The sequence below is a fragment of the Ascidia mentula genome, chromosome 3 (assembly GCF_947561715.1).
Source record: "Ascidia mentula chromosome 3, kaAscMent1.1, whole genome shotgun sequence".
NCBI lineage: Eukaryota > Metazoa > Chordata > Ascidiacea > Phlebobranchia > Ascidiidae > Ascidia > Ascidia mentula.
In genome coordinates, this window is record NC_138568.1 from 10,362,137 (window position 1) to 10,377,348 (window position 15,212).

Sequence of the window (15,212 nt, forward strand, 5' to 3'; positions counted from 1 at the left end):
AATTTGAGTTTGATATTGCAGAAAAATGAATTAGTAAACTGTCAACTCATGATTTAATAAAAAAAATCTAAATACGAACGATATGGCAACTATATGGCCAAACCTTTATGAACGTCCATATGACAAATGAGGTGCGAATCTCTGAGTATAAACATTTTAACTTCGCCTTAAAATTTGCTCTCAGCAAAAGTGTTTATCTAGTTACCGAAACAATTAATTGCAAACGGATAAGCACCAACTTAATGGCGCAAGACAGCACATAAAATGATATATAACGCCTAAAAATACAGAGATTTGGGCAAAAAAAACACCACATTTTGGTTTCCACTTTAAGGGATATTTTGGGGTTATTTTTTAAATTGAGACACCTCATCATAGGCGCCATCGAAACACTGCTGTGGTATTGGTAACGAAAAAATACTACTGCCATATACCCAAGAAAGTCACACAAATTTAGTCAGTATCTAAACGATTCGCATAACAGTATTAAATCTAAAACTACAAGTCCTACAGGTTTTTCATCATATGACTTCAGAAAAACTCTTTTCAAGTTTTCTTTGCCCTCGAGGAACCGGTTCTTCCTTTTTCTTCTGATATCCCTCTTTCAGTTGAAACGAACTTCCAATTTCCTACTTATAGTATTTAAATTGTGAAACTTATTAGAATTAAGGTATTTTCAAACACCTCGTTTTTTTAGTTTCCTACCATTAAATTTGTCACTCTGTGTAATATATTTGCCACGCTTAGGGTTTCGTGAATAAAGTTGTTTTATTTACACCATTATGAAAGGAAACAAACATTCCAAACCATTATGCCTTGGTTTCAAGTTGATAAATTGTGCTTGTGTCACGTGTAACATGAAGCTTTGAACTTTGAATACTTTTTGTAAAACTCCCACACTTGCAAATTGTTTGGAAAGTTTGCGCACACCCATTAGTTAATGTTCTCTACAAAGAAATGTCATATTTCTGATGTCCTGTGCGACGACCGACTGTTTTGTTCGTTAGCCTAATCAGACAACAATGTTATGAAAATCCAATCTTTGCAATAGCAGTGTTCTTTCTATCAAAGCAAAATGCTCAGACCAAAAGTAAAATATGCTCCTCTTAAGTTTAGGTTCCTGCGAAAACTAAAACATAATGCAAATAAACCTTGGGTGTATAGTGGTAGTTTTAGCAGCCGGAGCGCATTTATAGGTGCCGTAGCCTTACGACATTAATAAACACCAGTTAAAGGATGGGCGTCTTGCTAATGACCGATCATTCGCTTGAAAAAGTGCTCGAGTCGCACTTCCTGCAAGCAGAAAGCTGGGGTTATCAACCCACAATAACTTAATCTGGAATTATTTTGTTAAAATTTGTGGACAGCTAACACAAACTCTATGAAAATTAAGCTTTTGAGTTATAAACAAAAATAACAGGTGGTGGCCCTGTTTACACCCAATCATTAAAATTCGCACAGATTTCTGTTTTACACAGACTTAGACGTGGATCAAGTTTGGAAAAAACTTTGTGACCCGGTGTAGTAGTATTTTCCGTAAGCTATACATTGTGCTGTTTGCACTAAGGCCGGGTCCACACTCACGCTTTGCGCCGGCGGATTTTGTTTGTTTCAATGTCCCGAGCGTACGCCCGCACGCCGGCGTATAATGAAACAAACAAAGAATCCACCGGCGCAAAGCGTGAGTGTGGACCCGGCCTAACTATGATTCACTGGTTCATTCATAACGTAGGCCAAGACCGGCATTTCTTCTGATTTTAGTTTTAAAATCAGTGATCATTTAACAGGTAATAAGTCAGGCAATTCTTTTGACTTTAGTTATAAAATCACTGATTCATTATCACGCAAGTCGCCTGAATAAATTATGGGAAACACTGCTGTTAAAATCGGGTAACGGGCGAGTGAGTCGGTCAGGCAGGCAGGATTTCTCCGTCAAACTGGGATGAGTGATTGAACTTATTAAGTGCGGTAGTCAGTCAACTATATTTCGTGCTTTTGTTGTAGTGACACTTTTACATTAGATTTTAAGTAGGATTTCGCACATTAATAATTAAAATACGAAGTGTTTTTGTAATGGCTCTAAAGCGGATTAAAAAGGTGAGGCAATGTCTGTGCTTTGTGATTTTAAAGTTCATTATACACATGTATTTGTTTTAAGGAGCTGCAAGATTTAAATAAAGATCCACCAGCACAATGTAGTGCGGGACCAATTTCCGACCGAGATAGTAAGTATACGAACAACATTTAAGTGCCCAGCCCATTATATTAGGCCCCAGATAGGAAAAATACTTGCACTTCTGTGGAAATTCACCAATAATCTGTGCAAAAACATTTAACTAATGCATTACCATATAAAAAACGTTCTGATAATCTGCTCATTCAACAGTTGCCTAAAAAAAAATCTTCCCCACAGATTACAACCTTGTCAATCTGTATTAGGCCTAATATAACATAATACATCAAAGGCTGTCTGAATTATTTTATGTATATTATAAATTGCTATTTGACAAAACATGTATTTACAAAAGTAAGAAAAGTTTTCTTTAATATTGTGGAATTAATTGTTTGTTTGAGGTTTTGATTTTAGAGAACTACAGTTTGGTAATAGCATGTGTTTTTTTTTAGTGTTTCACTGGCAGGCAACAATTATGGGCCCTGTAAGTATAAATCAGTTAGTGTGGCCTTTGCTACTATCATTATTTACTTAAATCTTTAGCAAATAATATATGTATATACATGGGCCGCCCATGATGGGCGTATCCAGGGGGGGGGAGGGTCGACGGGTCTGGACCCTCACCCTTTTGTGAAGTATTTTGGTCTGTTTTTATAGCTAAACAAATGCAACTGTAATTTTTTTGTAAAAGTCCCCCTGAAAACCAGAAATTTTCTTATGAGGCCAATGATTGGAAAATAGTTTTTGTTGTTGTAGTCATGGGCGTATCCAGGGGGGGGGTCCGAGGGGTCCAGACCCCCCCCTTTTGTGAAATATTTTGGTCTTTTTTGATAACTAAACAAACGCCACTGTATTTTTTTGTCAAAATCCGCGTGAAAACCAGAAATTTTCTTTGACGTTGACCTAAAAACCGCATCGTGTTGCATCCGCCATTGTTTCCAAACAGGGAGCATTGTTACCGAACACTTGGCATTGTTACCAAACATGTTGCATTGTTACGAAACAAGTGTCATTTTTCGTCAGTTCACGGACGAAACGACGTTTTTCAGTGGCCACGTTGTAATGACAAGCGGTTTATTTGCGTGAAAGTCAATTAGTTTAGTTGTTAAACTTTCCATAGCGTTACACAATTGCGCAAGCCGGAAAGCCATCGTTTATGTGACGATTGGCGCGAACACCGGCGCTCGTATTTTGCAATTCTCGCCCACAATTGTTTACACTTACTTTATACCTGAAAATCGGGGAATTCCCTAAAAAAATTGGACCCCCCCCTTTAAAAATTCCTGGATACGCCCCTGGTTGTAGTAATAAAAATATGGCGCAGGCACTACCTCAAAAATTGACTTAGTGTTCCATAGCATTACACAATTGTGCAAGCCAGTAAGCCACGGTTTATGTGACAATTTGCGCCAACACTGGCGTTCGTATGTTGCAATGCTCGACCACAATTAATCTTAGTTTACACCAGAAAATCTGGGAATTCCTAAAAAATTTCGAGCCCCCTTTAAAAAAATCCTGAATACTCCTATATATATATATATATATGTACCTTTCATGCATGTCAAGCTTTGTCTAGTAGCCCAGGTCGAGTTTAATATGCTATATATCTTGTATTGTTACCATAGGCATCGATTTAGGGGTGACTGGGGTGACATGTATGCATTGTCACTCCTGGATTTCGTTTAAATTAAAAATTATTGCCAGAAAAAACCACACACATTATACTATGCGTTGAGCTATTTTCCTGTATTATCACTGTCACCATCTTGACAAACACAAGTGTCTCGTGGATTATTGCGCAGCGCAGCCATTGTTGTAGCATAATGGTAAGAATCAGCATTGTTGCGTAATAGATTTGTTTGTTATTTCATAATGACTAAATCTGCAATAGACCGAGTGAAACAAATGTGCCGCTTTTAGTAAGGTGGTTCATGATTAAAGTGTTTAAAACTTATGATTCAGTGTAAAAACAAAGTGACACGAAACGGAAATTGCGTCGTTTGCCTACGTTTAGGGCGATACGACCTACGAAATGTTTTGTGCGTGTTTCTAAAACCTGGAAATGTCACCCTTAATATTTTACAAAACGTTGAAAAATCGACGCCTATGATTGTTACCATGTACTTTTATTAAGAGGATAAATCTGTTCCCACAAGTTGGGCAGAAGAAGTTCAGTGACTCAAGTTTTCATAAGTTGTTTTATTGCAGTGTGATTCACCATACCAGGGTGGAGTCTTTTTTTTAAGTATTCATTTTCCAACAGACTACCCATTCAAGCCCCCTAAAGTAAGTGTTTTGATTCACATCCTTTCTACAACTCTTACAATCTTAAACAGTCTAAGTTTTGCATTAATATATATTACAAAATTTGTTGTATTATTCAAATGCCACAAAACCTATTTGTATAAGACCAATGTGTAATTTTTATCGTAGACATGGTGATTTGCCAATTGCTGTGTAACCATTCTAATGTCAGAAGGTTATATTATGTTCCCTTTTTTCAATGGCTTTTGTTTTCACCACAAACTTGGTAGTCAACTTTTGTCCAAATGAGCATCTTTTTCGTTGTGCATATTTCATTCGCATGTGATTTAGTTTGTGTTGCATTATTGCAAATCTTAAACAGGAGGCAAAGGAGTTGCATGTTATGCAGCTCTCATAATTTGGCTCTCTTGAATACTGACATAGCTAAAGGATGATGTGACCGTGGTCAACACCAGATGGAAGGCTATGATCTCACCAGTGGTTGTCATTGCCCGTTAAACATGGGAAAATTGGGGTGTCCTTACGATTTCAATCCAAACACAGCGGCATAAACTGTGTAGTGCATGCAGTTTATTAGTATCACTCATCATATCCTCACATTTGTCAAAAACAATTTTTCAAAACAATTGCCAATTTTTAGGCTAGACTTTATTTATAACCATATAAACCAATAACCATAGCCTAAATTATTTCCATGTTTTGTAGCCAAAAGAAATTTAGGGCATGGTGAATTGTGACTGTCTGGGATTTCAAGTAGGCCAAAATGGGCATCTGTCGCAAACCACACAATGTTACACATAGGTGACAGGCTCATGTGTTTATAGTTAATGCCAAATTCAGAGACAGTTTTGCCATATCTGATAAAATCCTAATAACAAATTATGACATCACAATATAGCCCCCAACCTGGAAACACAGAAACTGGGCAATTATGGATGCTCATGTGGAAAAAAAATTGTAATGCCAATAAATAATTAACATTAAACACTTTATGTGCTGTTGGTTCTATCTGCATGATTTGCAAAGCTTCATATTGGCACTAAAAGCATATAATGATGCTGAACAATTGTTTTTACAGGTCAGCTTTACAACAAAAATATATCATCCCAACATAAATTCCAATGGTAGCATCTGCTTGGACATTCTGCGTTCACAGTGGTCACCAGCCTTGACAGTTTCTAAAGGTATAACTTCCATTATTATATTTTAGTTTGATACTGATCAAATTATATCATTTTGTTTTTGTTGATGAAAAACTGTTTATAATTTATTGTAATGCCAAATATCCTCAAGGACATAAATATAATGCTTGTTTTAGTTGCATTGCTTTTCAATGTCTGCATGTAAGCAACAAAGGTAAAAGCTAACAGTGTGTTGGCTGGTGTTACCAATACTATCTTGCTATTTGTGTTGCTTAAAGAACTATCATTTTATAACAAGCTCTACGTAGATGACTTTAGAGAACACTCATAGGTTTTGTTGTGAAGTTTAAACTTGGCATTGTGACATAACCCTGAATGAAAGTGTGTCATCACTGTCAACAACCAACAACTGCCCTCTGGATAAATGCAGATATGCTGTTGCTACCCATTTTGTCACCATGCTGTAAGCTCTTAGGCCGGGTCCACACTCATGCTTTGCGCCGGCGGATTCTTTGTTTGTTTTATGCGGGCGTACGCTCGGGACATTGAAACAAACAAAGAATCCGCCGGCGCAAAGCGTGAGTGTGGACCTGGCCTTAAGGCTACAAAACTAAGCTGAATGTGTTTTGTAGTTGGCAAAATGTTAATCCAATATGGAAAGAGGAATTTGGAAGTTGTTGATGTTAATTCATTTCGTACTTCAGTGAGGGATTTTAGGATAGGATTTAAATACCAGCCTGCATCTATTTTTTGATAATAATGAGACTGTCCCATAGTGCTGAAAGCATTCACATGTTTTATTTATTTAAGATGTTTCGGCAAAAACTTATGACGTCAAAAATGGTGTGGTTGGTCTGGCTCCACAGTTATACAGAGCTGACCTGACCGATGTAAATAAGGCTCTGTGTGGGTGTGGATGTTAACGTATCATTGACATAAGTCACACACCCGTAGAAACAGAAAACATTTTTATCTTGTTAAGTTAATTTCTATCTAAAAGTCAGACCTGCTAGTTACAAATGTAGTGAATTCAACACTGCCACAATATTTAATTGCTATTTATTTCTTTGCAGTTCTGTTGTCAGTATGTTCACTTTTAAATGATCCAAATCCTGATGATCCCCTTGTGCCCGATATTGCTCGAATTTACAAGGTTGATCGCACTAAGTATAACGAACTTGCAAGGGAGTGGACAAGGAAATATGCTATGTAAACTTTCAATAGTGTAAATTGTAAGCACATCCGCACCAATTGATCTTGTGATAAATGGGTTCAAATTGATTTGTAAATGGTGTATATCCCAGTAATGTAAAATTTTTGGTTTTAAAATGCCAGTTAATTTTGCACTTGGGTGTTTATGATAACTTCAAACATGTTAATAGTTTGAATAAGTTCAGAAAATAGCCAAGTGTGAAAACCAATTATGTAATCCATTTATGGTTACTCTCAGCCTCACCTAGTGAACAATTGCATTGCTTTGTACATATGTTTTAGGTAACTATGTTCACAACATGAACGTTGGCACTGTATACTTCTGCTTGTTTTAAAATGCTGGATTTAAATTCTTCTTCGATTTTGAGGAAAGACATGATTGCGACATTACATTTACATCTAATAAAATGAAGTTTTTGTCTGATGTATTTCAGTTACTACGTCAAATAAAAGGCCTTACAACCCGTTTTTTTTACAGAAAAATGCATTTCAAGTAAGATTTTACCTTAATCTTTTAAAATTTCAAAAATTTTACATTCGATTTGTTCATAACCACAAAATTTCAACGGAACATTTTTTTTATTAGAACTCAATACAATATAAAATATGCAACAAAAGCATGTACTACAAAACAGGGTTACATTGTTTTATACATTGCAGTTCATTAATAGGTATCTGTTATAGGGTGCCCATTTCTGAAAATGTTCTTTTAAATATGATTTTCTTGCTTATTTTTATTTAGACGTGGGCATCTAATATAGTTGATTTAAAAGTATGGCAGCTTGTGGTAGTAATTCAGAGGTTTCCAATTTCAAAGTAAGGAAGTATGGGCATACAAGGGATGTCCTCTTCCAAAAAATGGTTCAACATCGCTGACGTTATTGATATTGGCCACGAAAAAATGGTCATCGAGGTCAACACTAATCAGATTTTTACCAATCGCTATAATCTACTGCGACATCGCAAGGCAGTATTTTGGGGATTAGACAGATGTTAACCCTGCTTATAGTACAGGCCTGAACATGTACGGCCCGGCAAGATATTTTTTTATTTTTGCAGAAACTGCGATGATGCCTAGTAGGCGAAATCGATTTTTTAATTGTAATAAACTTAGCTGATTTCACAATTTAAGTTGTAGAAAACAGACCAAATATCTCTTCACTGAAACAATACAAGAAATATCAATAATGATTCAACAAAATCGCTTGAGAAAAACAAGGTTTGTCATTTCGAAAGGATTTATCAAATTGATAAAACGCTTTGCAGTTTTTTGACACTTTGAGTGTCATTTTCATCCCATTTGTAAGCAACAGCCAAGGCCTTGATACAAGTGATACCGTAAACCACAATATATCATCCGAGTCAGTTTAGAAATTTCTTGGATATACAATTGGGTGTGGTTCAATATTGCTCACTTATTTCTTCCGGGAAATCGGTCGTTGACGCTTGCGATTTTAATAACCAACTTTCTGGAGATTGTATTTGTTGCATCAGGGTATCTAATAAATTGTTTCTTTACAAAATCGTTTAATTATTTCTTCTGCGTCGGTGAACTAAATCCAAAGTTGCATCATTTCTGAGGCTGTGGTTTAGCCTATGTCACATCATTTCATATAGTAATTTACGCTATCAATTTGGGTTCGCAAACATACAAGACTGTTAAGCTGCTAAGAAGAAATTTAAAAAAGGAAACCGCTTTCATTTTTTCGGGCGAATGACCAACATAAAAAGTCAACAGGGTGATAACCAATATACTTACTGTAGAAAATATAAAAAAAATCTTTTTTAATATATAAAATATTGTAACTGATTTTATTGGAATATTTAATGACACCAGCAGTTCGGAGCTGTTTAGGAATTTTAAACAAGGGTATTTTGTTCAGACCTCTGCTTTACGCCAATAAAAAGCATATACTCTATTACAAGCAGCATCAAACCAAGTACGGATTGAACCACCACAAAACGCAAGTCAACCATTTTATTAATACCACAAAAGTAAACAAACTGCTTTGTTACATCAAGGTTCATTTTATGAAACTTTTTTTCTCTTAATGTTCAAAACAAATTGGTCTTTCTGGTGTAAGGTAATGAGCAAGGTTGGCATTGGCAAAACAAATCAATAGTTATAAAAATAAGGCCAAAAACAAAGAATGAACTCAAAGCAAATATCCTGTTGTTCATAACATCTAGTTTTGTTAATGACCTTTTTCAATTTTTGCAAGCATTGTCTTTCCAACTAATTTTCAGAACTTTAGAAATTGCAATTCAAAATCTAGTGAAAATATAGAATTGCAGTATTTATATTCAGCAACACACCAAGGCCTCAAGGTGGAACAATTTGGCAATACCAAGCGAAACTTGCAACAGCATTAATTCATATGATTGGAAATGTGTTTTCACAGATTGAGCAGCAAACATAAAAAGGTAAAAAATGGCAGTTTAAAAAACAAACAAACAACTAAAATTCCTAAAAGCAGCACTGAAGTAGGAATTTATACACCAGGAAAGAAATACAGCTTTTTGCATAGCGAAGAGTTGAACTCCGACATTTCTTTACACCTGTTCAAATATTTACCACATTAAGACCACAAGTATCAGAAACATTCTTAACACAACTGAAATATTTGTTGTTAACCAACTTGTTTTAAAAATACAATCATCCATTACAAAGAAAATGAGCAACTTCAGATCAATATTCCACAAGTCAGAAATTTACACAAACCTGTGGAATTCAGAAGTGGGGCAGTTGCCCTCCTTTGACTTAATGATGTTATTCACAATTGTCATTATTTCCAGAAAGTGTTTATCACATGCATGGAATGCAAGTACCTACAGACAAATATTAATGGCAATGGTTAAAATAACATATATGAAAAGTATAATATTGAAACAAAAAACAGGACTTTATAGACCCCTCTAAAAATGCGAAAATTCTAAATCCAAGGTATTGATTCTAAACCCTAAATAAATCTTGATTTCCATTAATTTCAACTGCTATCACATATATCATTGTTGGTGCATGTAGATGTATGACATCACAGTCAATTGTCATGTTTATCACCCAATGATTTTTGGGTAATCGATGTGTAAAGTTAGAAACCTCCTCGCTAACAGAAGACTTCTGGATCTTTAAACTACAAAGATGCCGAGGCTATGTTTAAACAAGGAATTTTTACCATAATCCTACTAGCTACAGTGATAAGTTATGTTGATGCAATACAACACCTACCCTCACAAATGCTTGTATGAACCAGCTTCCATGCTTGGTGTTTCGCATTGCAGTATACCCACGAACTGTAGCATATCCCACAATCATATCAGAGAAGGTGGGAATTTTATTGCGATAAACTGGAGGAGCCAAATTTGTTCGAGGTCCTGAGCGCTGGTTTGTTCTAAGATCACCTTGAGGAACCTTTATGAGTAAACACGATTTTTTTTGCAAAATTCTTGAAAAAAAACATGGATAAATGTTTTAAACATAAAAAATTTTTGTATGTTTTGGCACAATTAGCCCATTTACATGGTCTGGGCTTTTGAAAATCAGATGGCCATGCCCATTAAAAGTAGCTATTACAGCCATTTTCCATAGTGGGTTCACATGCCCAGTGAAACACACCTTGTTCTAAAAACGACTTGCTGCAATACGGAAATTTGGCCACTTTTCATGGCTCATTTACATGGCACAACTCCAAAACTATTATTTCTGCGAACTGTGCAACTCTATAAAACCTTTGCACAAAGAATTTTAACACCTCCCACTAAATATCAAGGTCACCTATAAAAAAATTTTCAGCACGGCAAATTTAAGTTCTTACAGCGCAAAAGTTTGTGCCAGAGGCATGTCTACCCAAGTTGTCGACAAATCGTTCTCAAAAAAGCCAAGTCACATTTTATCATATTGCAGACTGTGGAAAAATATTTTTTTAAATATAGGAGTGTCCAAAGAAAACTTGGTATCATTTTACCTGCGATGCTGATGGTTTAGATGGAGAATCAATTTCATCGATACCTTTGTCTGGTTTATCACCTCTACATGATTGAAACAAAAACACCTAAAACAACAAAACACAGATAACAAAACTATTTAAAACAGCAATATTAACACAGGTACAGCACAAAAACAATTGAAAAAGACCTTGGGTTTGTTTTGTAAAGCCGGGCAATGAGTGTTACTGAACAACTCCAACATTCGATCTATGTGTATGGGAGAACCATCCCGCCCGAAAAATACCCCGTCATCACCGTGGCTCATCACTATAACCATGGAACAATCCAACATGTCATGTTCCTCAAGGGAAGCAAATTTCTGCAAAAATATGTTCTATAAATCAGTAACCTGCAATAATTATTGAGGGTGACAGTGGATGTAAAAGAATAAAAATTTTATTTAGGGTATATCTGTTGCCATTACATGCTTAGTGGCTTTAAGTTTTTTATTCCTCATTATGTAATAAAGGGGTATATGCAGGGGTTTAAAGCTATCACATAAAAAATTTTCAAAATGACAATCACGGTCATTTTGTATGGCACAACTTCACTGTCTTAATATGTTCCATTGATAAACAACTGACAAGCAAAATATATTTAAACGATTACTGTATCTTAAGAATTTTGAGATAGTAAAATGTGCCATGTAAAATAAAAAAAAATGTCTATTACAATAAACCAAGCACATGCAAAAAGATAATTAATAAAGTTATGACAGCCAGACTTAACGAGAAAATGTCATGTAAATACCAAATGGTTATCAAGAGTTGTATATGATAAATAGATAAAAAAATCAAATGAAGGACCATATTTACCACCAGTGTATCCCATATCTCCTCCTTTGTACCATCAATAAGTATATAGACACGAAACCCCATTTGGCGTAAAACTATTTCCAATCTGCTACGATCCACATTGCTTCCCTAATAACACAAGAAACATAAAAAGATCTTAAAACGATTGAAGAAACAAAAACCCACCAATCTGTTTTCTAAACAAGCTGATGGTTCAAAATGGTCAATGCTGACAATGAGTGCTAAACCTTTCAGTCCCGAAGACATTGAGTAGCTGTCGATCCTTGGCATGTTTCTGAACTGTTTAAAAAAAAAAAAAGTATTAACCACATCAAAAAACATGAAAATATTTTATGAACCTGCAAAGATGATCGTTTCACTTCCATATCACGAAGGTTTGGGCCATCGGCTAAGTCACATGACAATGCAAACTCTCTTGCTCTATTATCGGAATTAACAGGGAAATCATTGGACACAGTGAAAAAAGAAGGCCTATTTGCAGTGGAAGGGTTATGTGACAGTTCTGCTTCACTATACAAGATATCATATGATGTAGTAGACTCCAAATCAGACAGAGAGTTGCAAGGAGATGGTATAACATCCATCTTCTCAATGCAATGATTTTCATTTTGCTTCAGATATTTTGTTTTGCTACATGAAGGCTCTTCAGGGTGACTTGAATCGATGTTTTCAGTTGGTAATCTAGTTTTATCCAGATTTGTGAGAGATCGTTTGCAGCCACTTGAAGAAGTTGGGAAAGTAAAGGCTGACACATCACCTAAATCTCCCAGAGGACGTGTATCTGGAGTTTGTAGGGATAGACCTGGTTTCAAGCTGTTAGGAACTCGAAGAAGATTAGCCAAATGAGCTTGGTCTGTTGATTCTAATGCAGCAACAAAACTTGCAAATGCAGCTGGCCCTCTTTGAGGTAAAAGAGACAAAAATGCAACCTGCAAAATAAATGCCACCTTGCAAATGTTATACAAACCACTATTAAACCTTGTAATGCAAAACCACATTCAATGGCTAAAAAAGTAACTAAACTATAAGGTAAAATCATAGTGCTTTTTACTCACATTTTTGTCAAACTCTGTCGTTTTAGATTCAATTTTCTCCACCAAACGGTCACTTAAAATGCGCTCACAAATCAAACTTTGAACAACTTCATCTCTTTGCAAATCATTAGCAAGTGAAAGGCGATTCCTTTGCAGCAACTCTTTGTGCAATTTTTCCATTTTAATAAATCTACACACTGCAGCGTACAAGTAAGATTCCCAGTCGCTGCTTTGCTGAAGCTAAAGTCTGTTTGCGTGTTCTTGCTGATATAGACTACTGAATTAAAAGCTCCGTGAACAGACTTCTTTATTAATGGAAACACACGATTGCAATTACCAGGTGGCTTAAGTTTAACCGTCTGCAGCCTTCGGTCCGTATGTGTTCCAAATGAATGAAGTAGGGAAACATGCGTGTTGCTACAACACAAGCTAAAATGCTTGATGCAAACTAAATAAAATAAAACGGTTAACAACAAAACTAAGAGGAGAGAGCTATGTTACAAAAGTCACATGAAACTATAATTACGTTAATTAAATACCATATTGGTAGCAACTAGGAACTAGCAAGTAGGCCTAGACAAAAACGAAATTACACGTTTATTTTGGTAATTAAAGGTCTATTTTTAGTTTTGTAGGTAGCACATCATCAGCAATATTTTTTTCTGAAACCATTGTTTAAGAGATACAAAACTACATCAGGCCAAACGTATTATTCGCAGGTTGTGTAGGACTATGAATATGTATTGTACCAGACCACTACGGGCTTGACTAAAATCCTGACTGCCTGACTTGCCTGACTTGCCTGACTTCAGCACCAGTGTTTCCAAAACAAATTCAGGGAAAATAGCCATACAATCATCGTACGTTTGAATTGCATGGCTTTCGTGAATGCGTGTTGGAATTGCCTGACTTTCGTGAATGTAAATTGGAATTGCCTGACTTTCGTGACTGTGTGTTGGATTCGCAGAACAATATCATCTTCAGACTTTTTATAGTTCTTTCAAGGTCTAGGTAACAGAGCAAATACTCCCAATCACACAAAAGCTGCGCAATTCCCGTGCCTATACTAAAACGAAAGTCAGGCATTTACAATACAAACATATGCAAGTCAGGCAATTGCAACGCACATTCACGAAAGTCAGGCCATTGCAACACACAATCACGAAAGTCAGGCAATCAGGCTACTTTTCCTGAAAATAGTTTTGGAAACACTGCTGTTGAAGTCAAGCAAGTCAGGCGAGTCAGGCAGTCAGGATTTTAGTCAAACCGACCACTACACCACGATAATGTTTTTTTCATGCAACGATCACGTGGTCAAAATGAGCCAATTAACAGCCAAGCGCTACCCGAATTTTTTTTATTTTTGTGGTCTGAACAAAACTTTTTCCCCGAGTATAAGGATCTTATTCGAGTTTGTAGCTATAGTGAGGTTTCTGCATATTGATTATTCAAGGCATTCACAAACTGGGGGTCGTGACCGTTCAATAGTGTGTTTGTTTGATGTATTTGTAATAAATTTAGTTCTTTCGTCCTTTTGTATTGCAGGGGGGCGATGATGATGTATAGATTGCTGTAAGAGGGCGACAGTGCACATAAGTTTAAGAACCACTGCAATAGATCGTACGCATAGACTTCTACGGGTCGCAAATAAAAAAAAATACAATATTTACTTGTTCTCTTATTTTAACAAGTATACGCGGCCCACTGAAATGGTTACTGGACCACTCAACAAACCCGTGGGAGTTAGAGCTAACAAAATTAAATCCATTTAGACAAGCGATATACTAAAAAGATTACACTAAATAGCACACACAATCATGGTAACAAAAAATATACAAGGTCTCGCTTGATGATAAAGATCATCCCACTGCGAAGACCATTACACTCGGTGATCTCAGCCATTATATCGATCATGGATTAAAATCTCAGTCAAACTGGATGAATTACATTTCCTGGAAAATAAAAATAAGGCGAAAAATTACGCTTTCAGTTGGGATATAATTATCATTTTTGTTGCTGATGAATAAACAATGAACTGCACCGATTCGGTGAACCAAACTACCCTGGTAAACTGTCGATGGATACCGTATCTATAGTTGTTGGTTGCTCATTTTAGGTGATTTCTCTATGTTCTATCGACTGAAGTTTATAGGCAAACTTACTTGAAGCCGCACGCAAACTCACAGGAAGCGTGATTTGTTTGCATCTGACCTCGATTTGACAAATGCCATGCTACTGTAAAGTTGCATTGTTATCATTCACCCCCGAAGTCCAACCTCTGTTTCCGTTTCATATGGATTTGCTATAAATTAAACCTGAAACATGATCGACTGTCTAACTGTGTGTTTCTTGTATATGCCATTACTTTTATACGTTTTTAGTCGTTCATTGAATTTTGGCTATTTCGCTTACATATATGTGCACAACTGCACTTTGTCGTTCAACTTAAAGTGACGCGGGAAACATTTGTCAGCCTGAAAGAGATCGCGGGCGAAAAATTGGAAATCTTTGGCTTATTTAACTCATGGAAACGTAATAACTGTGGTGATAATGTCGTCATGAAAAAATATATTTCGCAACAAGG

The 15,212-nt window shown here is 36.1% G+C and overlaps 2 protein-coding genes across 2 annotated transcripts; one reads left to right on the top strand and one right to left on the bottom strand.

The window, feature by feature from the left end:
* The first annotated feature begins 1,944 nt into the window (after positions 1-1,944).
* On the top strand, positions 1,945-7,216 carry LOC145895287 (ubiquitin-conjugating enzyme E2-17 kDa). The gene is made up of 6 exons (XM_082984066.1): positions 1,945-2,097; positions 2,159-2,225; positions 2,626-2,657; positions 4,382-4,459; positions 5,517-5,622; positions 6,654-7,216. Exons 1-6 carry the CDS (start codon positions 2,074-2,076, stop codon positions 6,791-6,793), a joined length of 447 nt encoding a protein of 148 aa, XP_082840192.1. The 5' UTR covers positions 1,945-2,073; the 3' UTR covers positions 6,794-7,216.
* Positions 7,217-8,756: 1,540 nt separating this feature from the next.
* Positions 8,757-13,379, bottom strand: LOC145894278 (caspase-2-like). The gene is made up of 10 exons (XM_082982814.1): positions 12,966-13,379; positions 12,650-12,905; positions 11,933-12,523; positions 11,760-11,873; positions 11,595-11,702; positions 10,928-11,098; positions 10,758-10,844; positions 10,022-10,204; positions 9,515-9,621; positions 8,757-9,351 (listed from the first exon to the last, which is right to left on the bottom strand). Exons 2-10 carry the CDS (start codon positions 12,806-12,808, stop codon positions 9,285-9,287), a joined length of 1,587 nt encoding a protein of 528 aa, XP_082838940.1. The 5' UTR covers positions 12,809-12,905; positions 12,966-13,379; the 3' UTR covers positions 8,757-9,284.
* Between the last annotated feature and the right edge of the window lie 1,833 nt (positions 13,380-15,212).